The sequence below is a fragment of the Carassius carassius genome, chromosome 11, assembly GCF_963082965.1.
Source record: "Carassius carassius chromosome 11, fCarCar2.1, whole genome shotgun sequence".
NCBI lineage: Eukaryota > Metazoa > Chordata > Actinopteri > Cypriniformes > Cyprinidae > Carassius > Carassius carassius.
In genome coordinates this window covers 14,935,068-14,956,108 of record NC_081765.1, presented here as the reverse complement: position 1 = coordinate 14,956,108, position 21,041 = coordinate 14,935,068, and the positions used below count along the sequence as shown (strand labels likewise).

At 37.4% G+C, this 21,041-nt stretch overlaps 1 protein-coding gene across 2 annotated transcripts in view; it reads right to left on the bottom strand.

Moving 5' to 3' along the window:
* The window catches only part of LOC132152822 (mannosyl-oligosaccharide 1,2-alpha-mannosidase IB-like), an 89,938-nt gene that overhangs the window by 6,635 nt on the left and 62,262 nt on the right, over positions 1-21,041 (bottom strand). For both annotated transcript variants that reach the window (XM_059561722.1, XM_059561720.1), the window contains 3 exons: positions 5,441-5,535; positions 4,596-4,719; positions 4,423-4,516 (listed from right to left, as the gene is read on the bottom strand). In XM_059561722.1, coding sequence (XP_059417705.1) covers positions 4,423-4,516; positions 4,596-4,719; positions 5,441-5,535 — 313 coding nt within the window. The remainder of the gene's footprint in view (positions 1-4,422; positions 4,517-4,595; positions 4,720-5,440; positions 5,536-21,041) is intronic.

Genomic DNA, 21,041 nt, shown 5'->3' with positions numbered 1-21,041 from the left:
AGTTTGAGTCTATTTCTATATCTACTGTATCTACTAGTTTCTATCTGTTCTTCTATCCATCCATGTTAATTATCTATATCTGGCTATATGTCTGTCCATTCAGCCATCTATTCTGTCTACAGAGCTAATCTGTATCTATGACATCTGAACATCTGTATACATCCACCCAGTCTTTCAATCTATATCTGTTGGCCTATCTATCTACATTGAACAAAATTATAAATGCAACACTTTTGTTTTTGCCCCCATTTTTCATGAGCTGAACTAAAATATCCAAGACTTGTTCTACTGTATGTACACAAAAGGCCTATTTCTCTCAAAGATTATTCACAAATCTGTCTAAATCTGTGTTAGTGAGCACTTCTCCTTTGCAGAGATAATCCATCCACCTCACAGGTGTGGCATATCAAGATGCAGATTAGACAGCATGATTAATGCACAGGTGTGCCTTAGGCTGGCCACAATAAAAGCCCACTCTAAAATGTGCAGTTTTATCACACAGCCACAGATGTCGCAAGTTTTGAGTGACTGCAAGAATGTCCACCAGAGCTGTTGCCCGTGAATTGAATGTTCATTTCTCTACCATAAGCCGTCTCCAAAGACATTTCAGAGAATTTGGCAGTACATCCAACCTGCCTCACAACCGCAGACCCTGTGTAACCACACCAGCCCAAGACCTCCACATCCAGCATCTTCACCTCCAAGATGAAGTGAAGTGAAGTGAGTGAAGTGAAGTGACATTCAGCCAAGTATGGTGACCCATACTCAGAATTTGTGCTCTGCATTTAACCCATCCGAAATGCACACACACAGAGCAGTGAACACACACACACACACACACACTGTGAGCACACACCCGGAGCAGTGGGCAGCCATTTATGCTGCGGCGCCCGGGGAGCAGTTGGGGGTTCGATGCCTTGCTCAAGGGCACCTAAGTCATGGTATTGAAGGTGGTATTGATCGTCTGAGACCAACCACCGTACAGCTGCTGCAACAATCGGTTTGCATAACCAAAGAATTTCTGCACAAACTGTCAGAAACAGTCTCAGGGAAGCTCATCTGCATGCTCGTCGTCCTCATCGGGGTCTCGACCTGACTGCAGTTTGTCGTCGTAACGGACTTAAGTGGGCAAATGCTCCAATTCGATGGCGTCTGGCACTTTGGAGAGGTGTTCTCTTCATGGATGAATCCCGGTTTTCACTGTACAGGGCAGATGGCAGACAGCGTGTATGGCATCGTGTGATTGAGTAGTTTGCTGATGTCAGCGTTGTGGATTGCGTGGCCACAATCAACAACCTGATCAACTATGCGAAGGAGATGTGTTGCACTGCGTGAGGCAAATTGTGGCCTCACCAAATACGGACTAGTTTTCGGACCCCCCAATACAGTAAAACTGCACATTTTAGAGTGGGCTTTTATTGTGGCCAGCCTAAGTCACACCTGTGCATTAATCATGCTGTCTAATCAGCATCTTGATATGCCACACCTGTGAGGTGGATGGATTATCTCGTCAAAGGAGAAGTGGTCACTAACACAGATTTAGACCGATTTGTGAACAATATTTGAGAGTAATGAAAGCTTGTTAATCCATCTAGGGAACAGACAGGACACAACTCCAGGGAGAACAGGAAGAGTGATGTGTACAGGAGGCAGAGGAGTGTATACTGTACATTTGCTGTACATAGTATCATGGACGAGTGAGGGAGGAGCCAATTAGCACTGTCACAGCTCATATCTGCCAAGGTTAGCGAGCAGTTCTGCGTTCAGCCTGCTGAGAGAGAGCTAGCAGGGTAAATGTTCAGGAGACGAACTGCCAAAAGCCATAATGGTAGGTCTTTAGAGGAGACTGGGGTTGGGGAACAGATGCAGAGGTGATGGTTTACAAGAAAGAGGTATGAACACGCAAGTGACACGGCTGAAAATTGCCTCTTGCAATAGCTGGTTCAAAAATCAGAGTGAGAGCCAAAGAAATCAATGAGGCAGCAACAAGGCAGGAGGCTGAAGCACTTTATGAGAGATCCTTTACAGAGACACCGAGACAAAGTAAAAGATGTATTTTATGCTAATGGATGTGAGGGACTGACCTAGTAGAGGTCTGTGTAGAATTATTCAACAGGAGAGAAAAAAAAGAGAGGTAGGTGAAAAAACAACTAAAGAGAAAGTGAGAGAGAGACGGATTTCCAATCACAGACTATTTGTAAAGAACTCTTAATAGTCCGTCCTGCCACAAGAGGTGGGACATGTTGGAATATGAGGGGAAAAAATTGTTGTTTACATTTTCTGAAGAAACTGTCAGTGCAAAAGCTGTCGAAACAATGCTGCAGGTTATTCCCAGAGTGTTGCCATGTGGTTGCCAAGGTATTCTGTGGTTGCTAAGGCACTGCTTACAGTGCCAATTCAAAAGAGCCAAGGTCTCTTGTCCCCAGATATGGCTCAGATGTCCCAAATTGAAAAATAAAGAAAAAAATTATAATATTGCTATAAAGTAATATGACACTTTTTCTCAACGTCATGGATATGTATAATTTATGCCCCAAGGACAAACAGTGCAGGAGGAGTTAGGTTAAGATTTAAGTGATTTTTGCCTTTGCACGCAATACCAATAACTATATCTGAATAGAGCTAAAAAAATTTTAAGTGTATTAAGAAACAGTTCAGGGAGAATGTGTGGATCTCAACAGTGTGAGAATTTTGACAGGTTGAAAACAACAGAAAGAGAAAAAACAAGCTGCTCAGAGACAGCAAAAGGAATAGAGAAAAAAGGTACAGAACAAGAAAGCACAGAAATAAATAAATAAATAAACACTATCAATGGTGATGATTAATAAATAGATGGGCTGATGTGCATAGGAAAAAAGAAAAGCTGTGGCAATGGAAAGACTGATTGAAGCAGCGATGGTTCAGACTCATCTTGGCCTTCATTTCACAGCCTACTCTGGCATGGCTGCCAGTCATCGAATGTCTGGATTTTCACTTCTGCCAATCAAAAACAAATCCCTAACGGCCTCCCACTGAAAATCTCTACAGAGAGCCTTGGATGACAGTAAATGGACAGGTCATGGAGAGAGAATGACGGGTTGAGGAGGAGATGTGGATCTAAAACCTAAAGGCTCCTGGAGGTGAAGCTGTAGAGACGTGGACAGAGAGAACTTCACATAAAAATGTATGTTCTGTCAGTTACTCACCTATCCTACTTGAATGGTTTAGAACAATGTCCAAGCTGTTTGTGATACACGATCCCCATTCACATTAATTGGACATTTTTCTGAACACACAGAAAGTCATTTGAAATGAAATGAAGGGGGAATAAATGACGAGAGAACATGAATGTTTTGGAAATGTCCCTTTAAGGGTCTACAGGGCAGATGCAGTGTTGGACAGGGAATAATACTCTGCTGTAATGGCCTGTCACTGACTCTGAGTTTTCATTTAGAAAATAGATCACTAGTGCAACTTAATTACATTCTACCCCTTTGGATACACACACACACTTTACTGGACTTAGTCTTTTAGATGTGTGTGTATGTGTGTGAGAGTGAGCGTGAGAGTGAGAGAGAGAGAGAGAGAGAGAGAGAGAGAGAGAGAGAGAAAGAGAAAGAGAGAGTGTTTTTGTTCACACAATGTTGATCAGGTTTAGCCTTTAGACGCAGGGCATTAATTAAACCCTCATCTCTCTCAGTAATTAAGAGTTGGTTAAAACACAGTGGAGTGTTTTCACTACACATAATTACTATTTACATATAAAGAAAGAAACTTCCTCACATCTCATCTTTATTAAAGCTCGTTGATCAGTGAGGAGATGAGGATAAACTGCCATTGTCGTATTTCACATTTACAGAATAATAAATCCAGGCAGAGGGATTATGAAAATCATCTGTGTCTATAAACAGGCCTCGCAGAGTGATATTTTGGATCTGAATCCATTCTTACGATTATTGCAGCAATAAGAATACAGGAACAGGGCTCAAAAATAAGAACGGCCTGCAGGGTCGGATCCAGTGTGTTTCAGATTGCCAAGTTGTCATTATATCTTACATTTGTTAGTCACATACACTATTTTTCAAGTCTGCCTCCAAATAAATGCTGTACTTTCGAACTTTCTATTCATTTAAGAATCCTGAAAAAATGTATCATGGTTTCCACAGAAATCATAAGAGGAATAACTGTTTTCAACATTTATAATAGCAAATGTTTCTTGAGATAATATTAGGAATAATAGGAAATTCTTCCATCTACTAATAAAGCATAATTTCTCCCAGCAGTTGTGTGTGCAATCTTTTTTTTCCCAGCATAGCATCAAGTTCATGCTGTGAGTGTCTATAACCCTCTTTATTTCATACAGTGTGAGAATTCACAAAATGAATTTTGTGGAAAGTGAGAGATGTTTTTGCAGCAGAGAGGATGTTAGTGGGAGGTACTCACGCTGGCCCCAGCGTCCTGTGCGTGGGTTCAGGTAGTTGGGGTAAAGCCCGTTGGGTCTGTCCATTTTAGCCAACAGTTTCCGTATGTGCATCACCTAAACCACAACACAAACAGAGTTCACAAAAGGACACAAACACAAGGGTCAAACACAGCTACACAACACTCAAGCATACCTTCTGATAGTAGGCAGGGTTTCCAGTCAGATATGTCAGGTGCACAAACTCCATGTGCAGCGTCCCAAATTCAGCCAGAATACTGCTTCCAGCTGAAGCCCAGCCCCAGTTACGGCCCACTCCACTGAAACAGACAGAAGGAAACACACATGACATTTACAAATAATATGTTTCTTATTAGCCTAAAGCAAACATCCACCTTTATAGATCTGCAGAGTGTAGACAAAGAGGAATTACAGCAAGCTCAAATTACTTCATTCCCTCTCCAAACAGATACACTGCCGTCCATCATTCCTCTGTCAAGTCCAATATCCTGTGCTCTACTTGTACTTCTCATTTCCATGCAGAACGTATCCAGAGCAATCACTTAGAGTGTGTGTGTAGACTGTGAGAGGCTGCTCTACATGCATGGAGATTAATAAAACACAGCGTCATTTTTTTCCCCTCCGGATTAAAGACACCCAAAATGCGGTGGTCTCGTCTGTTCCTGAGCAATTTCTTATAAACACCCAATTAATTCACAAAAGCCGTGTCAGGCTGGATTTGACCCTGCTCCCTCCTCAAACACAAAAAAAATCTTCATGTAAATTCATAATGCGCTCTGCAGATTAATTGTGCAATTTTCCATTTCATTCTAATGAAATTATGTGGAAAGTCGAGTTAAACGGGAAGAAAGCCACAGGGACTTTCATAGATGCACAAGGTCTAACAGCTTTCCATTATGTGGCAGCCCCCATCAGGACAATGAGTGGAGGACAGAAAGCATGAGCAAAAGAAGCAAAGAGAGAGAAAAAATAATTGAAAGGATGAAGGCATGAAAGAGAAGGTGAGTATATGGAACATACCTCTTCAAATTGACCATGGCCCAAGGGATGCCTGTTGGGGTGTTGAAGGCAGGAAGCAGTTTTTCTGCCAGCTGGACAGCCTTCAACTTAAAAACCTAAAAGAGACAGACATACAGAGGAGAGAAATAAATTATGAACCACAAGGGAGACAAAGCAAAGCACACAGGTGGACAAAAAGAATCAAGTCAGCTCAAGGGAACAAAAAAAAGAAACCTGTGTGGGTGAATCACACAAAAACATGTCAGGGGCTTATAAAAATGATAATTACATAATGAAAATGTATTCAGGACCATTAAGGTTGACACATTTTTCATGAAAAGTCTCCACGTTCAGATTTTGTGCCATTCCATTCTCAAAGGTTATTACACTAAGTAGACATCCAAAAGGCCCTTTTTACCGCCACACGTACCGCCGCGGCGGCGGTATAAAGTGCATTTGCTTTAATATAGTTCTTTATCATTCATTTAGCAGTCAAATTTATAACTGCAACAAGATGATAAAAAACAGTACTGTTATTACCTTAATGCTGGAAAGATGCTATTTTTTTTAATACTAGCCCATCATGCATCTAACCATCCACTCAGCTTTAAGAGCTGTTCAGATTAAAACTGCCAGCTCCGCAGTGAGTCAGTGTCATGGACGGAGGACCTGTTAATATTTTTTCTAGTTTATATTTCCATCTCGTTATGCCACTGGTTTAGATTTTTTATTTTTATTTATTTTTTCTTATAGAACTTATTTGTAAATAGAGCAGTCACTGTCTGTGTCTACACCGGACGCGTCACGCGAGAGTTGTCATTTGTGCCCCACAGCGAAAAGTGTGTCTAAACTTGATGACATCACACTATAGTGTCAAATCATCTGCACACATTGTCAGAACATTTCATCATAAACAGAACGAGCATCAGTTCACTGATGGGGATCGTGTCCAGTGTATCCATCACTGTGTTCTGTTGTCTTTTGTTGGATCGTTCCATTTGTGTCCGGTGTAGACCTGGCATGCGTTTTTTTTATTGTTTTATTTTACAGCCCTGCTTGTTTTAATGTTTTTATTAAATATTTGTATTGACTGCATGGTCATATTATCGAATTATTTACTGCCATGCGACCTACAAAAGTAAAGCTTGGCGAGTCGATGAACGAGCATTGCTGCAGGTTGATTTTCGGCAGATGTGCTGTGCTTGTGTTCCCGCGGTCAGTCTTCATTTCGTCGGTGAAATGTCTCTCTCACTCCGCAGCAGAGTCTTGTGAGAAGCAACAACTTCCCCTCCACGCGCTCTGATACCAGAAACATAACATAGCATATAAAATAATAATAATAATAAAATAACTGGAGAGTTTCAAAGTGGCTTAAGCTATTTTGTGTAAACTTTTTCCCCTATAGCCTATCACATGCCAAACTAATAACATTGTAAGCATTACATCTTTAATTGCTGCTTTCTGCTGTGAAAATTTTGTTTGTGATGAAAATAACAGTATATTTTTGTCCGTTTTTTTAATGTAAACAGATCGATTAACTTCAAGATTGCAAAATCAGATAGCATGCTGATAATATAGCACTGTAAGATTACATTTGTTTGAACGCATTATTGCGAAAGCGATTGAGTGTGAATCTGTTTAAATCATGCTTTAACCCGAAAATAATCAGTAAAAGAAACAGACAAACTCTTAACATCCCGCTGTACTCTTGCAGTCAACCTTCTGATCGAGCTAAATATGTTGGCTGTTGGCATGAATTTTACTCGTGATAAGAAGCTCATATTCAAGTGTTTGTGCAAAAATTATTAATGTGCATTAATGACAGGGAGGCGCCGTCTCATCACTTTAATTTTTCATGATAATGAATGTATAATTTTTTAATTAACATAATATCGTTGTGTCTCACATAGGTAAATTAAAAATATATCTACTGAAAGCTTGAAATGTTTTTAGACGAAAAGGAATAGTGTAATGTGTGAATGTTGCATTTCTCTCGTCGGAGAGAGCCAGCACTGTGAATATAATCAAAACAACAGTCGTATATAAACCGGTTCAGCAAGTGAAAGCCTCTGTCCATATGAAAGAGCAATTCACACTTTTATCTCGACCCCCACAATCCATGAATAACTACCCAAAACCCAACCCCCTCCAGCTGAACAGAATTCGGCCTGTGTTTTGGCTCTGAGGAACGGTGTGTTACTGGGCTGAAACATGCTTGCACTCAGCAGTAGGCTACTCTTTGTATTCATAATTTTCTCGCAGCCCATATTATTATTTTCACAAGACCATAATGATAATAACAAATCATCAATTAATAATTAATCATTATTTTACGAAAATCATTGTTATTTGTGATCGTGGATGTTTGCGGGAGGCTTTAAGACCAAGCGGAATCCTCTGTTCCCGCCTCACAGCGCACGGGTCTCGGGGCTTCACTGTCTGCGGTTTGACTTTACTGAATCAGATAGAGTCGAATACAACTTATTGATCATGAGCCCAGGGCCAGCGCAAGCTCAAATGCCGCTCTAGGCAGAGCACGATCGTGCCGCCCCCTCACATTCACAATTAGGGATCCTTAAGATGCATGTAAACAATTTTTTTTTTAATCTATGAAATTACACTAAAATAAAAACGTGCAAGCATGTTTTCAGAGTTTTTAATTTTTTCATTCTGCAAAAAGGTGAAAAGGGTAGCCTACACAATGCAACAGCTAAGTATAAATTCTGTTTTATAGGCTAATAGATAGTGTACAGAATAAAACTAAACCTGTGCATTCAACTTTTTAGCTCACAAAACTGGAGTTTTCGGTTGTTTTCTTGACTGATACACACATTCACACACCTACATTTCAGAAGCGTGCACGTCGGGCTTTCACAGCGGCAAATGCTTTGATTGCGTCCTCGAGTTTAACTTGTACTTCGGAGATCATTTTTATCGGTTTAAGCTTTGAGAAACTGCGTTCTCCATAGCTCACAGTGACAGGGAGAGTGGGAAGCACTCTCAATGCTACAAAAACATTTGGAAAATTGTTTTCCATCCCTTTTTCACAGATGAATTATAGCGCATCCAGTGGTTTAGATCCAGCAACTATGCAGGCGTCTGCCCAAAGCAGTCAGCTCTTCAAACAATTCATGCCCATCAACATCTCGCGAGTCTCCATGAGTCAGGGCCTTTTCCAGTCCTAAGCAATCCTGAAGGCTATTCTATTCTCCTTTTCTTTGAGAGATGCGATGTCATCTAAAAATCCAAATACGCGCCCATGGTCTCTAAGCAGCGAAAAGCGCTCTTCCACGGAGGCGATTACTCATGACCAGATACATTTATTCGGTTTGACATTTTTGAATATACATTAAAGTATTTTGCATACATATAGACCTACTAATAGGGCGCTGCCGTGCGGGAATTTTTATTCGAAATGTAAAGTTTTTTTATTTATTTATAGCTTTTATTTTATTTATACCTAATGTGAAACAAACAAATAAATTAATAATTCTCTCTCTCTCTCTCTCTCTCTCTCTCTCTCTCTTGCCTTCTCTCTCTCTCGCCTTCTCTCTCTCCGCCCTAGGCAGCTGCCTAGTTCCCTATAGGCACACGCCGGCCCTGCATGGGCCCAACATTTACCAAGGCAGGAAAATTCTAACGGAAGGAAGACATATATCATTGAGCTAATGCTGTTAAACAGAGAGAGAGAGAGAAAATAGTCCAAGTTTTAAGTTCTTAAACTTGGAGCTCATTATATTGAAGTAGCCTACAAATCCAAACACCAGAAACGTTATGCATTTTATGAATAATGAAATGTTATGAAAATTATGCATTTGATTTATTCACACTGTGTGGTTGAAATAATATTTTAGTTCACAACTTTAAGTTCCGTTGTTTAAAAAAATGCTTTATTGGCTAATGTTTCATAAACCTTCGGTTGCTCTAAAATGCCATAGTTAATTTCTAAAATGTTATGCCATTATTAATTTCACAGTATTTTTACCACCTAAATGACTAATCTTTAAAGTCACAATTCTATAATGGTCAAATTACTCAGGCCAATGGTTTTTTTTTTTTTCAGGCAAATTTTTTTAATGACATTATTTTATTATTATTATTATTATTATTATTATTATTTGCATAATTGTAGCTTACATAAATAGGTAAAGCAAAACAAATATTCGGATTGTCCCTTATTTTTTCCCTTGTTTTCCTAAAGAATAAACACATTTTTTTACAAGAACAAACATGATAACATATTATTAATTAATAAAAAATAATTTAAGCAATTAAAACCTTTTTTTAAACTTGAATTTAAATACTATTAAACTAACTTTAAATTCTCAAGGAGTTTATAAGTAAAAAAAAAGTTCTAAATGAACTTGTGTTTAGGGCTGCAACTAACGATTATTTTGATAATCGATTAATCTGTCGATTATTTTTACGATTAATCGGTTTATGTACTTATATTTTAGTTTTTTCCATTTTTTCCCCAAGTAAATTATTAATAAATGGTCTTTATCATTCAGCATAGATTTAAGAGATTTTAACCATTTTGCACTGTCATATCCTCATCAAAAATATACCTTGAGTTGTTTTATTGTGTTAGTAATCCTTTGTCGAACTCTTCTGCAATCAGAACACTGACCCATACTCTAGCAAATTTCACAAGGAGATTTCAAATAATGTTTTCACCATGGCAGTCCTTAGAGCTCCTAAAGTAGTTTAACATCCCGAACAAAGCTTATTAAGGAATCTTTCAGAACATATTTTCACGAAGAATAAGGATAAAACAGAATAAAATTGCAGTGCATTGTATTTTATTATTTACTGGGAAAAAGCTTTATAGCTTTTGCTGTGAAATTGTAAACAATCCTTCGAAAAAAGTGCCAATGGCATGAAACCTGAATGGAACTCACAATTTAAAGTAAAATCCATCAGAAGGTTGTCCAGAAAAAAAAATAGGACACACACAAAAAACCTGCTGTGTGAAAAAGAGCAGTGAATAATACTTAGAAAAAAAAGTGCATTTCAAATATCTACATTTACCTCTCTCATTCAGTCATAATTAGGCTGCACGACTGAATTTTGAACTGGTAAACGACAAACTGATCACAGAACATGTTTGTAAAGCTTTAAATGTTAACTGTTAAAAAGCAATGTTATCAGCTTTTACGACTAAACATTTGCAAACAACATTGTACTGGAGAATCTGCACAAATGAAAGTCTTAGGGGCCGTTCACAAATCGCGCCTAAAAACGCGTGGAAAACGCTAGGCGCACCGCTTTCTCCTCCTTTCCAAAGCGCTCGGGCAGAAGCGCCCCTGAGGCATCTGCCTTTGATAAGCAACCGTGACGTGCTCTCTCCTTGAAGACGCGGAAATTTCAGCAAAGGATAAATGGATTTGCAGCTCAAAAAATCGCTTGCAGTAGCTCTGCTACTAAATTTATTTCAAAATGGAAATCCATATACAGCTATGATCAGCTGTTCCTTCATCTTGACTGAGCTTTAAACGTTGTTACGGGAAAGGATGAAGCTGATTGGTTAGTTCTTGTCACATGACCCGCGATGCGCTTGCTGCATTCTGAAAAGTTTAAATGTTTTTAACTCGATGCGGTGCGGTGTTGGAAATAACGAACTTGAGCGCGCAAAAGACGCGATATGTGAACGTTCCCTTAAACGGTGCAGTAGTGCAGAGTTTACAGGTTACTCTTCTTTTTTAAAGGCTGCAGAGACGCTGTTCGGGAAGCACGTGACATAAAACAAGGCCAGCTATTGGCTATTCGCTACTTCTCCTGTTGTACTGGCTGAGTAAAACCTCCGGTGGCTCATTACTGCCACACTTTGGTCACCGCAGATTTGAAATATGCACGAAATGAGCCGCTTACGGCAAATAAAAGTTATTTAGCAACGAATCGATGACTAAATTAGTTGACAACTATTTTAATAATCGATTTTAATCGATTAAATCGATTCGTTCTTTCAGCTCTACTTGTGTTAACAATATAATTAGAACTAACAATATCATTCGATTTTTCTAAAATGAACAATTCCTGTATAAAATGGGACAGCAACCTTTATATCAGTGGTTCTCAACCTTTTTTTCCAGCGGGCCGCACTATGGTCTAAGTGCAAGTCTACGCATATAATTTAAATATGTCAGCAATACAAGCCAACCTGATTTATAATATTATAGCCTAACTATTATGATATCTAATCTATCACATTCATTGAAATAAACAATTCTACTCCCCATAAATAAAACACCTGATGCTGTCGGGAGCTGTCCAATTTTGTGAGATTCAGCTTGAAAGCAATAACACAAAGAAGTTGCAATTGTAACGCCTTTGTTATACTTTCCGCATGAGCAATCCGGATGCAGACACGGCCAGCGCGGACGCAGACTTCTTCAATTTATACTTCTGAATGCGCAGGCTGATGGTCCGCTCTGCAATTGCCCATAATTATTGCACATCTGACTGTCTTTATATTCTTTTACTGACGGATTGCACAGGTTCGAGTAGCAATGAGCTTCTTCACTCTGCCTGCACATGTGCAATTGTGCTTTTGAAAACAACTGACCACGCGCACCTGTCCGCGCGGTCGTCTGCTCAGGAGCCTCGGCACACACTCTCCAATGACGATAAGGATTGTTACATAGTGTATGGTGTTTCCATATATCTGAACTTCTTCAAGTGAGTTGCGGAGAAAAAAACAAAACAAACGAAAATCCAGCACTTCTCCTTCAATACTGATACTGCGACTATTCACAGTTTGTACATGTTCATTCGCTGGCATTTTTTGAATTTCTTTTTTTTCTCCCTTAAAAAACAAATGTGTCCATTCTGATGCGCAATTTTACCTTAAAGGCAATTTACCTAATGGCTGTTGATGACTAATTGAATTGAATTCTGCCAAAGTGCGCGCTTGTATGTGTTCGTTAAATGCTTATGCCAGTGCTCATGTCTGAAAATAATATATGAAGAAAAACAAAAATCACAAAAACATTAGGATATAGCTTATATTTCATTAGTAGCATACATTTTTTTTAATTGATGTAAATAATACAATTTTAGAAAATTATAAAAAAATAAATTCATTTTCATTGAAAAAGTCATTTTCAGATGCAATGAAAAAAAAAAAAACATGGATAACCTAGATTAGTCCCAGGCTCTGTTTTGAAGTAAAATAATTATAATTACTGTTAACCAAGAGTAACACATTTTTAACACATTTTAACGGATTAATCGCCTATTTTCATGTTTTCTTTATTTTTTATTTTTTAAACACGCTAAAAATTAAATTAAGTTTGTCAGAGGAAAAAAAATATGAGTCGTGTATAGGTTTCATTTTAACGGATCAATCACCTATTTTCGTTTGCTGCATGTTTTTTTTTTAAACACGCTAAAAAATAAATCAGAGTTTGTGAGAGGAAAAAATAGGCTATAAGAAAATATTTTACAACAAATCCTTTAAATTTAACAAATTTATCAGAACAAAACAATAATTAAAAATATATAATTCTAATGGATAAATATAATTGCAGTATATAATAATATAGGCTTAGTAAAAAACAAAAAACAAAACAAAATAATAATAATTTAAAGCTAAGCATAAGGTAAGGTTTGGCTTTCTCAATCGGGAGAAATCAAACGTTTCCATATTTGTGATGTTGCCCATTTGAAGCTTAACTATTATTCATGAGGTAAATAGGCTGTGTGCGTTTCAGTATCGAGCAAAAAAAAAAATATCATAATTAACAATGTCAAAGTGCTCACGCCGAATGTCTGGTGAACGACTGCTGTTTCCAATGAATATGTGCGCGAGGCACCAGCACGCTCAAACAGCTGAAACAAATAATACTTAATTTTTGGTCACACATAAGGCATAATTCAAAAATGCTGGTAGTTTGAAAAATCAAGAATAATAACAGAGTTAATACTAATTATTGCTAAATGCTGGACCGTTCCCATTTCGCTCTGCATATGGAACCTGAAGATTTTTTTAAACCAAGAATGAACCGAAATGAAAATGAAATTAAAACATTTAGCTTATATATATATATATATATATATATATATATATATATATATATATATATATAGGCCTTATATTTATTTACTGTTTAATAAAAATAGCATGCATATGATCCTTTGTGTTAAGGTCTTCTTTTAATTTTAGTTTAGTAGACTGTAGCCTAAGACTATCAATTAACAAATTGTAAAAAAAATTATGTTTTTTTTTAAATGTTACAATGTTATATCATAATGTTATTGTTGTTTTACTTCCTTCTTTCATCTCATTTTACAGTTACATTCATTTCGCAATCCGTCCCTTTGCGCCAACTGGCGATAGTTTCGCGAATGATTTTAACACGCGACAATTACAGTTACCACTGCGGCACCGCCGCGGCGGTACACGCGGCGGTAAGCCCCAGATAGGATGGCCACCTACTGTATATTCCTGTAAAGATTTTCTGCATACCTAACACACACACACACACACACACACACAGAGTGAGTGAGTGAGTGAGTGAGAACACACATTTGAGACCGAATAAATACCCAATGAACAACACACCTGAATGTATTTACTCACTAACTGTCTGAATAGAGATGATGCACTGGGGTTTGTTTGGCCTCGTCATAAAGTTCAAATTTTGAGCTGAGACAATCTTTTCCAACAGCTGCAGTTTAACAACAACCACTGCTGCAGATGGCCACATTTAAAAAGAAGATGAGCCTATCCTTTATGATAGGCTTCAATGACTGAACAACATGTTTTTGTCATGAGGATGAGAAAGTGGTGAAAACTTTCTTTCCTTCTTTCTTTCTTTGTCTCTCAAACCACTCGGATTGCTTTAGGTGGTTAAAAGTTGGATAAAAGCATCTCTTGAATACTCAAGTCCATTTAGACACTCAATGGACATATATCAGCATAGACACAGAAAGACTGACTTCACCTTTCCAACAGCACAGATTATTAGAGTCGTGGATGTCAAATGTGCACCAATCAATTCTTTATACAAAAGTACTGTGTCATCATAATTTCGGCGAGACCGACTGACTACAACTCTGCCATCCCACTAAGTGCTTTTCAGCAAAAATGCCTTGGAAATATCTTGTGCTGATGACTCCCAGCCAGACTCCTCTAAACAGGGTAAGATCTGTTGCTCATGTCAGAGCGGAAGCGGTGCGGTTGATCGTGTTTTTAGGATGGAAGATTGAATGAAGCCGTAGCAGGGAAAAGGCCTCTGGTTCTTAGACAAACCGCACAGCTGCCCGAGACACTGCAAAGGTTTTTATTTCTGGCCCATTTTACAGATGTGCATACCACTGACATGGATTCTATTAAAATGCTCAGCAATTCACTAGAATAGAAGTGTGAGGAGTGTACACAGCCTATGTACACACATACAGACAGAAATACCACAATGCTGTGTTTACTAAAGGTCTAGTAAAAAGAAAACATGCTAAATAAAACCCTTTTTGGGGACAAAAAAAAAGGCAGATGGATAATTTCGTATCAACTTAACCAGAGAATATTAACAGATCTTGAATAGTTTTAGAGTTACAGGCATGACAACTTTAAAAATATATTATTTATGGCACTCAGACAGGTATGTTCTATGCCAGAGGTGGCCAAACTTTTTTCTACGATGGGCCAAAAATCAAACTTGATTGAGGGCCGCAGGCCGAAAATAAACACTACATTATACCAGACTGTATTCAATCAAAATGAAAAGTTTTCATGGTTCCCATCATTTATGAGTTCATAATATTTAAAAATGAATTAATAAAATACGAAACATTACTCTGTATTTGACCTAATGCAGTTTTATTTTCAAAGTTTGATATTTCAATTAAACTTATGATATAAAGAAAACATAGAAACACTTACCATTTATAGTACAATAGAGTTCGATGCCTAATAAAGCTATTCAATAGAAAAGCAACACAGCTATATGATTGCAAAATCAGTGACCTCTAATGAGAGATATTTTTCAAATGTTTTCCAAATTGGGCTATAGCTGGCTTACTGACAGGTAAGTCAGGATATTATGTAGGTGAGAGTCAGTTAATTTGCTTCTTATTTTATACTTGTTCAAGTTTGTCAGACTGGAAGTCTTCTCACACTGGTAGGTACTGGCAAACCAAGACAGTATTTCTTGTGCTTGTTTGCACAGGAATTTCATCAGGAAATGTTGTTACATTTTTACAGCAATAGGTGGCATTAAGGAACTGTCTTTGAGTAGTCATCATTAAACCAGTCTGTGTTGTTGAAATTTAATATAACTTTGAGTGCCACTTTATAAAGTGTCACCTGGGTAACACTGAAGCTGATTTCATTTCATAGAGATTGGGAAATACCCTTAAATGTTGAAATGATACTACGACAAAGATATCGATTTCATCGCAAACTGTTTCTCGAATATATGAATTGACCTGAAGGACAGATGGAGTGGGATAGCTTAAATATTTTTGAACAAAAATGCATGTAATCACAGTGGTCAATATCGCGTCCATATATGTCTGTATTCAAATATAAATCAATATAGTAATTATCAGGCCTAGCATCAACAGAATTATACATATACCGTGGGTCCTTTAAGGTTAATATACCAAAAGGAAAGTTTGTTATGAACCAGAATCTAAAAGGATATTAAGATATATTTAATACTCCTTGAACTACAGGCATGAATCCTTGAGGCAAAAATAAAAAACAGATATAGTGCTTTTTGCCATTTTTGAACAGTCACAATTGGGATATAAGGCAACAAAGATTGCTAAATTCAACAGATTTTACTGAAAGACCTACCAATGTCTGTGTAAAAATTTAAACCCCTGTCATTTTTACACCCCTGTAATTTGGCTCCAAATCTCAGGGGAAAATTGTCATTTTGACCGCCCTCTATAAAATAGTGGATTACACCATAAATATACATCTGTGACATTTAATATTTTGTTTTTCAGCTATTTTTATGCTTGTCTTTCTACAAAAAAAAATTATTCCTGTGATGGCAAAGCTGAGTTTTCAGTAGTATCTATCACATGATCCTTTAGAAAAAACTGTTCTTATTGAGCAACATTTCTTATTATCATCAATGATAAAAACTGCTGTGCTGCTTAATATTTTTGAGGAAATCATGATATATTTTCTCAGGATTTTTGAATGAATAAAAAGTTCAAAAGAAATCTTTTGTGATATACGTTACTATTTAATCAATTTAATGTTTTCTTGCTGAACAAAAGTATTCATTTCTTTTAATAAAAAAACAATGTATATACATACAGTTAACTAAGATTATGTAGCATATATCTAGAAGGAGAAAAACAAGTAGGGGTTAGATAAAGAAATGTTATAAGTTGGATTTAACCTTGGGTTGCTTTATGCAAAATACCACTGCACATTCTCACCACTTCTCTTAAACCTAAAAAAAAAAAAACCTGTTATTTTTTTAGTTATTTGTTTCTAGCAGACTACTGGGGTGCAAATTGCCATGGTGTCGGTGTCCAGTACTATTTGCACCAGGTGCAAATGGTCACTCAGATGGCAATTTATTTAGGATAACAAGAAAAGGGTGACAAGAGTACAGAAATGGTGTGAAAACAGAAAAGTGAGACACAGGCAGAGAGAAAGACAGAAGCCTAATTTAGACTGAATGAGTGATTCTCTCGGGATTACTAGTTGGAGTGGCGTGTGTTTGTGAGAGTGTGTGCAATTCCCAGAATGCAGATTCCGGCACTGAAGCCTAATCTGGTTGATGCGGATCATAAGCACCAGAGATGATCCTGTTATTACACATATGAGGATATGACCATGGACATTCCCCACGATACAGCTTCTGCTCTCGGTTCATAAACACAAACACATACGCTATGAAAACCTCAGCCTGAGATGTTCCTGAAACGTTTAATGGAAGCATATAAAGAGATTATGGAGAACACATTGGAAATGGAGGGATTGAGTGTTTGTATAGAGGGATCCACGGGGTTCCAGGCTTAAAGCTGGATTTCTGCCCTCTCTCTTGCTCTGGGTCTCAGTATGTTTTTGCATCTGCAGTCTTTTTGACAAACCTTCTGCCTGGTTTTTATTCTATTCATCGTCATGGCAGCACAATTGGGAGCTGCCAATCAAGGCAGAAACCAAAGCACAAACTCAGCCAATCTAATGCAAGTACAGGCAATCAGATCACAGCATCAGAGACGTCGTCTAATGAAGAAATTAGGCTGTCGTCTGTGAGAATGTTTAGTAAAATGCTTCTCATCTGCTCAAAGCATACAGGGACAGTCAGTGCACTTCTACATTTACATTTCAAACACATTTTCTGCCTTTTTAAAAAATGATTGCTCCAGGTTTATATATAAACTACATGGCTTCAGAAGAGACAATGAAAGAGCTACACAGCTTAGAGTCAACATGAAAAAACACTCAGAATGCACAAGAATAATAATAAAAGAAGATTCAAACCTAATTTAAGAAGCTTCTCTTTTCTTGATTGAACTACATATGATTAGTTTTCAGGAGATTCCTCAGATTCATTAATCATGAATTCAGTGCTTTTTTCACAATTTAAGCACTATTAAGCATTATTTAAGCCTACTCGTAATTAAAAATCTCTTAGCAATAGAATATATTTTTAAATGAGTAAAGCACAGTACCATCATTAATACATAAATTTATGGAATGTTTTAATAAAATCATTGCATCTGGACAGAATAATATATAACAAATACTACATTACTGAAAAAGAATTGAGCACATTTCCCTCAAATTCCTATTACTGTAATGCATTAGAATACAATTTTCTCCATATAAAGGACTTTAATTGGGATCAATGGTTTGAAGTTCCAAACTGCTGTTTCAGTGCAGCTTCAAAGGGCTCTATGTGATCCCAGTCGAGGTGTAAGGGCCTTAACCAGCAAAACGATTGGTCATTTAATTTTTTTTTTAAAAATATAAATTAAATAAATTAGATACATTTTATATACTTTTTAACCAGTCTTACCGTTTGACTTTCTTTGCATGTTTGCTTTGTAAAAATGTTTGCTTCCGCCTACGACACACGTGACCTTTCCAACATGACTACGTAATGTGTGAAGTTGTGGACTCAGAGCTAGTGCAAGATGAGCATTTGTGATAATTTTTTTTTTTTTTTAAATGACATTGTTTTGCTAGATAAGACACTTTCACCCTCTCCCCTTGGCTGGGATCGTGTATAGCCCTCTTAAGCTGCACTGAAACTGCAATTTGGACCTTCAACCCATTGAAGTCCATTATATGAAGAAAAATCCTGGAATGTTTTCCACAAAAACCTTAATTTCTTTGCAACTGAAGAAAGACAGACATGAACATCTTGGATAACATGGGGGTGAGTAAATTATCAGGAAATTATTTGAATTTTGGAGTGAACTAAACCTTTAAATTAACTGTGGCTAAAAATCTGATCCAGTCATATAAGATCCAAAATCAGATCCCGACAACTTGCGTAACCCGACTGAAGCACATTGATGGGTGTGCTGTTGCTCTTGCTCTGGTTGATGTGTGCGCGTGCTCTTCCTGGAAAAGTGACCAATAGAAGGAATTCTGCCTTTTATGACATCATGCATTGCCATACTCAAAATAAAAAAACTTCCTGTAACTTATATGAAGCCTAAAGGAGTGTATTTCTAAGGCATAGAAATACTCCATCATATGTCCAACTTGTGATATTGGGATGAAATGAGACAGACCAATTATTTAGTCTCAGTTCTCAGCTAACCCAGCATACGGCAGGTCTCATTTTACATTGATGAGTGTGGCAAACCAAACCACAGCTGGGATCTCAAACTAAATGCTATCACTGGTGGTTTACATGTACAAAGCCAACATATCCTTATACAACCACTTGTTAGTCGCTCAATGATGTTAACGTAACAGATCATAAAACGGCAATTTCCAGAGTGTTTTGGACACAATCTCAGCTACAGATCAAGGGCTGAAAAACCATATATGTTTCTAAGAAAATATCAGTCTAGAAACGCCAGTCATTTGTATTTCAAGAGGAGATTTGATATGTGGTGGCATGACCAAAGTCTACAGCACATCAAACACGCAGATAAGAATCTGATAAACATTTTCTCATCCATCAAATCCCTTTTTAAATCTCTGTCCTTATGTGGTCTCTGCTGGGCCCAGGGCTGTGGCTCTCTTCTGCTTTTGATTAGATCCGTGTTTGACAACAGAAGTGTGCACTGCTCCCTAATGTGACACTGCATATTCTCTACCACTGTGAAGGATATACAACCATAGGACAGCGCATCAATAGAGAAAGTGATGGGGAGGGTGAGAGACAGAAAGCTGGAGTAAACACCATTTCCTCACACAATCTCTGCGTGTAATAAATGTGCAAATCAAGACAAAGAACAAATATTTGCCCATGTTGGTAACTTACAGTCTATGATCCTATATGGCTTGAAGGAATCTTAAGAAATAAAACCTCCGACAGCACTGCATTTGGAGAAATCTACTGATTCATGCAGTAATTGGAGAAATCTACTGATTCATGCAGTAATTGGACAAATCTACTGATTCATGCAGTAATTGGACAAATCTACTGATTCATGCAGTAATTGGACAAATCTACTGATTCATGCAGTAATTGGACAAATCTACTGATTCATGCAGTAATTGGACAAATCTACTGATTCATGCAGTAATTGGACAAATCTACTGATTCATGCAGTAATTGGACAAATCTACTGATTCATGCAGTAATTGGACAAATCTACTGATTCATGCAGTAATTGGACAAATCTACTGATTCATGCAGTAATTGGGCTGTCAAACACAGTAATTGAAGCATCTCACAAAGAATGCCAAAATGTCTGAGCATCTGCAGGAGCAAAAGGTAAAAAAATTATATTTGATAATTAGATTTGATTGAATCTGAATTTGCCTTTCAAAAGGCAAGAAAAGCGCTGTCTAGATCTACAAGAAAATTACAGTTATGTGTGACATCTACAAGTCATCTAAAATTGCTGGTTTGCTGGTGAGGTACCTGGAAAATTCTATTCTACAAGCGTCTTAACCTCAGAAGAAAAAAAACAAACTAATTCAAATAATAAATATGGCAAATTACTAACCTAAGAATAATTATACTAATATTAAATTATTATTAAATAAAACTTCCCTTTAACTATGTGAAGGCCCTTTATTTGTGGGCATAAAATATGAGTGAATAAGAAAAAATAAAACAAAACATCGCAAACAACAAAAACTATTCTCAGAAAAGAACACACCAAGGGTCGACCGAATCGCAGGTGATCCTTGATCTGTACGAACCAGGCTCCACAGTTCGGCACACGTGATCCGGGGATTAATTGATTGATTAATTTAACTATAATACAGTGAAGGTTTATAATTTATATTTGTTTAAAAGATATATATATATAAAACTATACTAAAAACTACTTTTGGATGGCTGTCAATGAAGCAAACAACACTGTCAAGAGATACCGGGGTGAGAGGATCTGAAAAACAAGGGAGAAAGACTTAAAAATAGAGATGAAAGGAAAGTATAAAAGAGAATACAAGAAGACCAAAAGACAGTGGAAGAGAGGACAGAGGAACAGCAGAGTAAACATCATCCATCACTGC